Source organism: Cyprinus carpio, chromosome A23, assembly GCF_018340385.1.
Source record: "Cyprinus carpio isolate SPL01 chromosome A23, ASM1834038v1, whole genome shotgun sequence".
NCBI classification, from domain to species: domain Eukaryota; kingdom Metazoa; phylum Chordata; class Actinopteri; order Cypriniformes; family Cyprinidae; genus Cyprinus; species Cyprinus carpio.
This window is the reverse complement of record NC_056594.1, coordinates 13,288,218-13,299,439: the sequence shown is the minus strand read 5'-3', so window position 1 is coordinate 13,299,439 and position 11,222 is coordinate 13,288,218. Positions and strand designations below refer to the sequence as shown.

General features: G+C 38.8%; 1 protein-coding gene across 1 annotated transcript; it reads right to left on the bottom strand.

Annotated features, from left to right (window-relative positions):
* Positions 1-2,175: 2,175 nt before the first annotated feature.
* On the bottom strand, positions 2,176-3,092 carry LOC109079762 (V-type proton ATPase subunit S1-like). The gene is made up of 2 exons (XM_042713973.1): positions 2,808-3,092; positions 2,176-2,392 (listed from the first exon to the last, which is right to left on the bottom strand). Exons 1-2 carry the CDS (start codon positions 3,090-3,092, stop codon positions 2,183-2,185), a joined length of 495 nt encoding a protein of 164 aa, XP_042569907.1. The 3' UTR covers positions 2,176-2,182.
* Between the last annotated feature and the right edge of the window lie 8,130 nt (positions 3,093-11,222).

Genomic DNA, 11,222 nt, shown 5'->3' with positions numbered 1-11,222 from the left:
ATACATGTCATATTGCAAAATTAAACATGCATAGCTGCTTTCTGTATCACAAAGCTACCAATAAACCAGGTTCAGTCAACATCGGAGCTATCAATTGAGATATTTAGTGGTAGTTTAATCATTCAACTAGAAAGAAGAATGTTCATAAAATGATTGCAAATCTAGTGACATGAACTGCTCATTTGAATCTAGCATATACAATGTATGTTTTACAACAGTGCCCAACAAAACACATCAGAAAATGAAGACATACTGAACATGAATCCTACTGGACATGGTATTTTGAAGGCATATTTTGAATGGAATATTGCTCCAATGACCTTAACAGATATACAATATTCACTTTAATTCACATTGCATCCTGTTGTACAGCCAACAGCAAAATTCTGAAAAGCTATTTTCAATTAAATTTAAGTCTACTATAGATCATTAAATTTTTTACAATTTTGGCCATCTCAAATTCATTCAAACAATTGTCCACTGAAAATACATGAATACTGGGTACTTGTGGCATGTTTGTCTAATAACCAATAAATAATAATTTAGCCTAATGGCCCCTTTTCATTTTCCATGCAGTGACTGGTCCATCTTAGGCACTTAAATTGTACATTTGGCATTATTTTGGCAACTCTTAATGTACACACACACACACCCCCTAATCTAGTAAAATATGAGAGACAAACCACCAGATTTAAATAGTAAGATAAATAACAGGAGCCCAAAAAATAACAGCACAAGATTTTCTTATACAAAACATGTCAAAAGTTACTGCATTCATGAAAAAGGCTATAAGAAACATGCATGTGTACTGAAATGTGTAGGTTTAATTCAATGCACTAGGAATCATAAACTAACATCAATAACTTTTTTGCAGCATTTATTAATCTCTAGAGTCTAGACCAATGTTCATTTACAAATATAAAATTTGTATCATATTTAATGTTAATCCATGTTCATTCATATATATATATATATATATATATATATATATATATATATATATATTTCTATATATATATATATATATATACACACATATATATACACACACAGTATATAACAATTTCATTTTATACAACTTCAATAATCATTAAAAGTGCTGTAAAAGAATTGTTCATTGTTATTTCATGTTAGCTATTGCATTTAGTTGTATAGAACCTTATTGTAAAGCTTTAATCAAAGTTAATCATAATAAAAAAAAAAAAGATAATAGTAATAATAATGGGAGAGATGGAAATTTCACCAATTTCTACAAGACATCAAAATAAAAGGGTATATATATATATATATAGGGTGCGATTTGCCGGGGGGGATGGGGGGGATTTTCCTCTGCTGAATAACTTTAATCTCCGGTGGGGATAAAAACATCATGTAAACCCGCTCTGAAGTCTCGATCTGAATAAAATGATTCGCGATACGCGCTTTGAAGTCCCGATCTGAATAAAATGATTCGCGAGACGCGCTTTGAAGTCCCGATCTGAATCAAATGATTCGCGATACACGCTTTGAAGTCCCGATCTGAATCAAATGATTCGCGATACACGCTTTGAAGTCCCGATCTGAATCAAATGATTCGCGATACACGCTCTGACGTCCAGATCTGAATCAAATGATTCGCGATACGCGATCCGATTGGAGTGCTTCGAAACAGTGAATCATTTTGCGACGCAAAGGTTAAACTGATTCGGAGTTTAAAAAAGCTCCGTTGTGTTCTTTGCTCGCTTTCTCTATGTAATTTGGTGTTTGAATAACCGTGGACATTAAATCATTACAATTAATAGGCCTAACGTAGGCTTACAATGTTTTTATAAACTGAGATCACACTAAATACAAATTTCCGTCGTATTAAAAACATTTCAGAAAATTTTCAAAAGCATCCCCCCTCTGTTTTTTTTTTCACAAATCGCACCCTATATATATATATATATATATATATATATATATATATATATGATATATATATATATATATATATAAATATAAAATGTGCCTGTGAATATACATATAATCATGCTAGATCCATAAAATATTAATTCATTTTTGACACATACAAAATCAAGTATATATATATATATATATATATATATATATATATATATATATATATATATATATATATATAATTATTTTTATTTTTTTTTACAATTTTGACAACATGACAGTTTTTGGTTGTTGGCTCAAATCACTCACTCTGAGGCACTGAAATCGCTGGGCCTTTTGGATCATCAAAGCGGTCCATGGTGCGAAGCTGCATGATCATGTGCAGGCCGTAGGTAAGAATGAACACCATGAGCAGAGAGGTCAGCAGGCCCATCCAAATCCCTGGAGTGAAAAATCCTGCACAGTCGCTGGCATACGAGAAGTCTTCACCAGTAACGTTGAAGCCTTGGATCTGTGGGAAACATGGTGCATCAATCAGCTGCAGTATTTGGTATACTGTATTAGGGGTGTGCTGGTACTAGTATCTGTACCGAACGGTTCCTGGGCAAATTCCAAATGGAAGTGGTCATCCCTATCGCCTTGGAGTGGGGACTTTGGAGTTAGCAGGGCACGTGCGTGCCATTAAGTAGTCGTTAGGAATGCACTTTGCAAAAAGAGCGACATCATTTCCTCATTATCTTCAGCTGAGTCGGTGTCCATCAGCGAATCTGCTGACGGACACGTGCTGCATTGTCACGGGAACATCCCGGCTGAAGATAATAAGGAAATTACGTCACCCCCTGCTAGTACCGGCACACCCCTAAGTTTTGTAAATGAAGCTGAATCGTTTAACACTACCAGTTTAAAACAGCGCACTGTAATAGCACCTGAAAATCAGTGAAGGACAGCTTCCATTGGTTAGCGTTGTCCGTAGCACTGCGAGGCACCAGCAGGGGGCTCTGAATGCTGCTCACACTCTGGCAATGGAAAGAATACTCTGCAGGAGAGTAGATCCCGCCACTGGCGTTAAAGATGGCCCTCTGCCCGTCATACTCCAGCACCACCTGCTCCACCACCGACCAGTTGCGAGCAGATACAGGAAAGAAGATCTTGCGCATAGAGAGGCTTTGGGGAAGTTTCAAATTAATGGACAATACAACAATATATATCATGCTTACACATGTTATTGGCTCTTTCCAAAGCAAGTCCGGCTACTACCGTGGACAACCTGCCTTATCGCTGTTGGGGATCACCATCCCTTTGTGTTGTTTGCATTGGTCTTCAACACAATCAGGACACCGTCAAAAAAAAAAACGCGCTCCAGCCTATGCCGAAGCCTGACGTGCACCTCTCCAAAAATCTAACAGTGCGTCAATTCTGCGCGGACTGCAAGTGCTGTGATTGGTCTGCTAGAACCCCTTCCTCCGTATGTACTTGAGTTTGGTGTGTGTTTATAATGTGCACTTTAATATATTTTAATGTTACACCTTCTTATATAAAATATAAGTATATATATATATATAAGCAAGGAACAAGTGTCTTATCATTTATTATACTACATAGCATTATACATAGTTGACCGCGACAAACAACGTTGATCTGCCGTGGTGGTACAAGTCCTTGTGGAGACTGAAAGAATGCCATATCTTCTTGTTAAAATATGTTCATTATGTCCTCAGTTGTATGTTAATGTAATGCTGTACTGTTCTGTGTTATGTATATGTGTATGCCACAAGTGGGCACTAAAGTGTAAGCTACAGAAGACACGTTTGCGTTATACTGTTTGTCCCAGTTGATTTACGGTTCTCTCTTACTGAAGGCTGTCTGACCGTGAGACTGATGTGTCGGCAGCTAGAAAAATAAATATGCCAAGAATGGCTAAAGATGATCCATCTCTATCGTCCACTTTTTCCTCCGGATGCAAGGCTAATTGAAACTATGAGTGTAGCACAACTCAACAGGTTATGGGCCCAGGAGTTGTTCGGAGGATAAATTTGTTGTTTTCCACCATTTTAAAAGTCGCGACGGACCGCGTGCTGACATGGCGGAACAACGGAGGACGTACAGTTTGCCTTGATTGACGTTCGACGGAGATGAGACTAAGTATGAACTCTGGGAGACCAAAATGTTGGGACATTTTCATTTATCAAGGCTGAAGGACAAGGTGCTAAAAGAACCGCAGTCGGAAGCTGAGATAGCAGCGGATGCAAAGAAAAATGCTGACGCATATGCTGAATTGTTTTTACTGTTAGATGACAAAAGCCTCTCATTAGTTATGAGAGATGCGCCCAACAATGGAAGAAAAGCTCTGAAAATATTGAGAGAATATTATGCAGGGAGGGGAAAGCTTGTACATCATGTTGACATCGCTTCAAAAGGCAAACGATGAAAGTGTAATGGACTATATAATCAGAGCAGAGACCGCCATCACAGCACTGCGAAACGCAGGTGAAATGTTAGGAGATGGACTGTTAGTGGCTATGGTCTTAAAGGGACTGCCTGAGAGTTTTAAGCCATTCACAATACATGTGGCGCATACAGATGATAAAATCACGTTTGCAGAGTTCAAGATTAAACTACGTAGTTTTGAGAAACAGAAAAGATAAAAGCAGCTGAGTCGAGTGACAGTGTGATGAAGACTCAAGGGGAAGCCGGACGGCGGCCTGCAAAGACGAGCGCACGTGGCTGGATCAAAGACGACACAGACATAGTGTGCTTCAAGTGTGGTACCAAAGGCCATCGAGCTAGAGGATGTCGACAGAAAGTGTGGTGTAGCATCTGCAGAAGTGACACACACAAAGACGCAACGTGTACGCGTAAGGACGAGGACATTAAAGACAAAAAGGATGGTGCGAGTAAAACTTCAGAAGATGTCGAGGACTACGTGTTCAAGATGAGAGACGGAGGTGTCCAGCGGCAGCCGACATGCAGCATCCAGGAGAAGGGTCTAAGGTTGGACACGGGGGCTACCTCTCATATCATCACGGACATAACCATGTTCAAGAGTTTCGACAGCGCGTTCTGGCCAGAAACGCATAGTGTCGAGCTGGCAGACGGCACTCGGTGCAATGGAGTCGCTCAGCAGAGGGGAAATGCTGAGTTTTCCCTCATTGACAGCAAAGGACAGCAACGCAAGGCGGTGCTGAAAGACGCTTTGTTTGTACCGTCATACCCCCAAAGCATCTTTTCAGTAAAGGCAGCGACCACAAGTGGGGCTACGGTTGTCTTTAAAGAAGATAAAGACACCCTGATAACCAGAAACGGTACCAGATTTAACATGCCCGTATATGGCAAATTGTATTATTTGCATACCGGAGCTGAATCTAATGATAAGTGTAATGCATGCATACAAACATGGCATGAGATTTTAGGCCACTGTAACTATGACGATGTTCTTAAGTTGTAGGATGTTGTCGAAGGTATGCAGATAAAGGGTAAAACAGGCCCACTCGAACAAGAGTGTGAGGTGTGTATTCAGGGAAAGTTTGCCCAAACCAGAAATAGGGACCCTGATAAATATAGAGAAAAATAAATATGCCAAGAACGGCTAAAGATGATCCATCTCTATCATCCACTTTTTCCTCCGAATGCAACGCTAATTGTGTATTCAGGTAATTGAAACTATGAGTGTAGCAGGGTGTCGCTGAGAACAAAAAAAAAAAAAAACTTGTTGAGACAATTTTTTAAATAAATAAATAAATTGCTGAGAACACTGCATAGCCCATACACCAGGACATTTGACTGCGCACGGGAAATACATTAGCCTAAGCAAAAAGTAATATATTATGATTTTTTTTTTTTTAAGTACATGAGTTTTATTTGTTTGTTTTTTTTTTAGTATGTATTAGCTAGAAACGATGGATGAAAACAAGCATAACATTCACAAACATAAACGCAAGCATAGTGCTGCGTGCATGATTTGGCATGAAAGAATGCGCACAACGCGCACATTAAGTATGCATTTGTTTAATAACTTTCATTCTTACAAGTGTTAAATTAATGGGCAATGGGTAAATATTTCAAAGAGCAGATAGAAATAGATAGAAAAATAGCCAAGGTAAACTAAATATTATAAACACCATGTTTAAATGTATCTTTATTATAACAATTTTCTCTTAAGTTACACAATTATTCACACTTCATTCAAAACACTTTTTTTTTACATATTTAATAGAGAAAACACAATTTCATTGTTCTCATATAAAGTGCACAATAACTCATTAATGCCTCAAATTTCTACAAACTGTGGTTAACAGTCCACCAGAGAGAGAGGGAGAGAGAGCAGATGGACTACAAGAACGCTAAAGTTTTACTCTACAACCGGTTCAATGCAAGTGACAGATACAGCAATGGTTGACAGGCTAAACCAGGCAAACCACTAAAGCAGACTTTAAAGAATGGGCCACATTCTGCAAACCCCTCTGCTGTTTTTAAGATTATAGCACAAATAACAACCAAAAAAGTCTAATAAATATTATACAAATATTCTGCATGGCAGAGACAGGAGTTAACAACAAGCACACGGTGTCATATATGTGAAAAAAACAGCATCTAACCTTATGAGGATTTTGGCACTCCAAACGTGGCTTTGCGCTCTGGAGTGCTGCTGATAAACTCCCTCATGAGGTCCTGAACATTAATGCCTCAGTGTTTCCTCCCTGCCATCCGCTTACCAGCGAACTGCTGGTTGACATGGGATAACAACAGAAAAGGTCACTATCACCCGCGTTCTATGGAAGGAGGTACTCACAGTGAATCTCACATTTTCTAGTTTAAACAATGGAGTTTATCTGTTGGCAGAGTCAGGGGTGTTTGCACGGGCTTCACTGTTCCCGGTGTAGCCCGGGGTGTTTCCCGGTTTTCAGAGGGGAATACAGTGAGGAAATAGTGCACAAGCAGTGTCACCACACAGCTTCCTTCACACTTCTCTCACAAATTTAATAAAGGCTTTGGCCTCAGTGTTGCACAACACACACACAAAAAAAGATAAAAATCAAACGAATCACATTAATTCATTGATAAGAGAGAACATCTCTTTACAGCCCCACATGTCGCTCATTCGTTTCCCACGAGATTTGCGCCATTGTACCACAAATGAGTGTACTGGCACCTCTAATCGATTCTCCGGTATGTGTCGGGATGCTCATGAATCACTGTCTTTGTCAGCTCCCGAATGGGTGATTATCACAATAACGAAGGGGTTCAGACTTAAGTTTGCAAAATAGAAAGTGAAAGTGGTGACATTTTGCCAAGTTTAGTAACCCATACAGAATTGGTGCTCTGCATTTAACCCATCTGAGTGCACACACACAGCAGTGAGAATTGAACACACAGCCGGAGCAGTGGGCAGCTATATCCAGCACCCGGGGAGCAACTGGGGGTTTAGTGCCTTGCTCAAGGGTACTTCAGCCATGGGTATTGAGGGAGGAAGAGAGCACTGTTTATTCACTCCCTCCCACCATCAACTCCTGCCAGCACCCAGACCACCCTACGTTTCAACTGAGTCCTCTCTTCTCATACGGAAGCGATCTCTGCTCAGATTCTGAAAGACGAAATCCCCTTCCTCCTCGAGAAAGGGGTTGGTTCGAGTGTCTCCCCGCACTTAAGCAGACTCCCGTTATTTCCCGGTTCCAAAGAATGACGGTTCTCTCCGTCCTACTCTGGATCTCAGTGTTGAACAAATATTTGAGGAAATACAATTTCAGAATGTTAACACATGGCTCTCTCTTACATTCAGTTCACATCAATCGATCTAAAAAGAAGCTTTTTTTCCACATAAACATGTATCCTCCGAACAGGAAATTCTTTTGTTTCGCCAACCAAGGCGTGTGATAAGAATTCACAGTTCAGTTCTCCCGTTTGGGCTCGCTCAAGCCTAGGATGATCTGTCTGTGTGTGTGAGCAGACTAAGCTGAGAATAGCGGGTCTCAAGATCCTGACATATATAGACGATTGGCTGATTAAAGCCAATTCAAGAGAGAAAGTGTTGCAAAACATGGCCCATGTGCTCGCTCACATCACAGCCCTCGGCTAAAGAGTGAATGTGAGCCAGGGCGATTTCACTCCTGCCTAGAATGTGATTTTTCTGTATCTGGAGTTAAACTGCATTACAGTGCTTGCACGCTCTTGATAAAGTGATGCAAAACATGGCCCGTGTGCTCACTCACGTCACAGCCCTCGGCTAACGAGTGAATGTGAGCCCGAGCGATTTCACTCCTGCCCAGAATGTGATATTTCTGTGTCCGGAGCTGAATTCCAGTACAACATGCGTGCACCTGTCGCAAGAACGCTTTCTCTTCTTCATGAATTGTCTCTTGCATTTCAAGGAAGGAGCAAGTGCGGAGATTCGCACGTCTCAGGGTCTTATAGCTTCGGCTGTCTATGCCCTGCCTCTGGGCCATCTGAGAATAGCCGCTTTTCCACTGTCAGGTCAGTGCGAGCCAGGGCTAAGAGCGTGCCGGGCGGGGCCAATGGCCTAGAGCCGCAAGCACCAAGACCAAAAGCAAGCTGCGTTTCCACTGTCGAGCCAGGAACCCCTGCAGCACAAAACTAAAGCCCACCCTTTACACACCTCCTTGGGTCAAACGTCACAACCCCCAACCCAAGCATTCTGGAGGTTGAAAGGACGGTGGAAGTGTCTCAGTAAAAGAAATGACTGCAATGTAAATGTTGTTGTTGATATGGTAGAGACATGTTGTACACTGCACAACCTGTGTTAATTATACATGGATAGATTTGTGCCAGAGTGGGGTGGTGGCCGTGATGAAGGTGCTGAACGCCCACCTTGTAATGTTGGTGATGTCTGTTCTGATGTCAGAAGCAGTCTGCAACAGTTGTTTATGCAACAGCAATATTTTTAAGATGGCATTGCATTGTGTGTGCTACAAATAAATAACTTGAGTAGTATGTATAATGCACCACCTGCCAAAATTTTTGATTGATGACTTTGACCTTTTGACCCCGCGATGTGATCTGTCATCTGTTTTGTAATATATATTGGAACCAGGGTCTCTCTCTCTCTCCCACACACGCACACAGACACACACTCAGACAGATGATACCAGACTATAGGAACAAGGGCTCTCTCTGCCTCTCTCTCTCTGTGTGTGTGTGTGTGTGTGTGTGTGTGTGCCTGTCTTAGACCCAGCCGCTCTTGTCGTTTTTAGGGAGAGTCAATTTGTTCCTCTTTACACTATACCTTTGTGTTCAAAGAATCTGAGGATTCCATACGAATATTTCCAAGAATCTGTGCTGGTTATTCATCAATATTAAGGTATCCTGTTGCATTTATGTCTCTTTTCACCCCTCTCTCGCGCTCTCTCTGTCTCTCTCACGTGTGTGTATACATTCAATCGTCTCCAAGTCTTATTTTCTTCTTTTAAATGAAAATAAATAAATTATGTGATCTCACACCATATAAAACAAAGCAAAACATTTACACTAGTTTTAATCATCACTAAAAATATAAAAATGTTGTACATTTTACCAGAATCGGGAAAAAATATATAATTTAACAGGCCGAACGATATGGGCTATTGGGACCCCGACATGTCATTGACATGTTTTATGCAGACTTTCTATAGGCACAATTCAATTCAGTTCAATTAACATTAATTTCTACATTAACGTATTTTCTACATTATATTTAGAACCTTTTGTATTCATAATTACATTATATTAATGATTTTTATACAGTATCATCACAGTAAACATTCTAAATATCATGTAGTATAATTTATCATTTTAAAAAGCTGTATAATTATTTATTTTTTTATTGTACACCTACCATCACACACAAAAAAATTCTGCATGTGCTTACATTTTTAATTAAATTTTGTTTTTAAGCGATCTGAATTATGACGACTCAAGAAATTTCATCATAAACACATTTGTGTTTATAGAGACATTATGTCTCTATTTGTTTCTCTGCTTTGCCACGGGATTTACATCCCGTGGTAACTAGGATTTACACAAGCTCCAGTCTGGATCCAGAACACCTGAGAAGAGATGATGCCAGCCCCTCAGAGGACCTCAGATGATGCTAACCCAGAGACAACATACAGAACTACCACATTTTGCTATAAGTTTGATTGCATAATTGCTGTTAATAGTGTTAATCGTCTGTTTGTTTACGTCTTTTTATTGATTTTTCTGAACATTTCTGCTATATGCACATGAACTGACAGTTACCACTGATAAGCTACTACTAAATACTGTAGAAACTTAATTTTCTGTAAAGTTGCTTTGTAATGATTTGTATCGTAAAAAGCGCTATACAAATAAACTTGAATTGAATTGAATTGAATTGAATTTGTATAGTTATATCAGTGTAATATCCATTCCAGTATACAAATTTGCATTCTGATAAATCATATAAACAAGCACGCACATAAACATTACAGGCTTAGAGAGACTTATACCCATTTTAAAGAATATGAAAATAAAAAAAATAAATAAAATATATAATTATATATGCCAGCATGTTACTTTCATGCTACTAAAGAAAAACATTCATTTTAAACAAGTATTTACCATTTTAGTATTTACAAGTATTTACCAAGTTTATTGAACTTATAAAACACATCATAGTAACAAACATGTTACTAAAGCAAAGCAATTCATTTATCATACATTTTAATCATGTATTCAACATTTATTTATGTTTATTGAACTTATAAAACACATTTTAAACACATTTAACTGTAGTTTTTCACTAACCACGCATAAACGTTGCTTTCTCAAAAACACAGATATGTACATTCATGCTGCTCACATATTCTTGTAGCCCCGTTCATGTTGAATACAGTATATTCAGACTTTAGCCAGTAATATGTTTTAAGATACTGAAAAACACAAATGTCAGGGCATGCTAAAATATCTCCAGTGCCCCAAAACCCACTCAGACTCCAGGGGGTTAAAGAATATGGAAATAAATAATTATATACAACATCATGTTACTATCAAGTTACTAAAGAAATTCATTCATTTTAAAAAAGTATTCGACATTTAAGTTTATCGAACTTATAAAACACACCATTCTCTTCTTTTAAAAAAGGATGGTAATACATAAAATAGTGTTCCTGTGGCATTGGTAGAGCATTGCGTTAGCAGCGCAAAAGGTCATGGGTTCGATTCCCAGGGAACACACATACTGTTAAAAATAATGTTAGCCTGAATGCACTGTAAGTCGCTTCTACTAAAATGCATAAATGTAAATAAAATGTGATTATATATAACATATTATATAAAATAAACATTTCTAAAGATAAATATAAAAAATGGTGCCTTACATTTTTTAGACT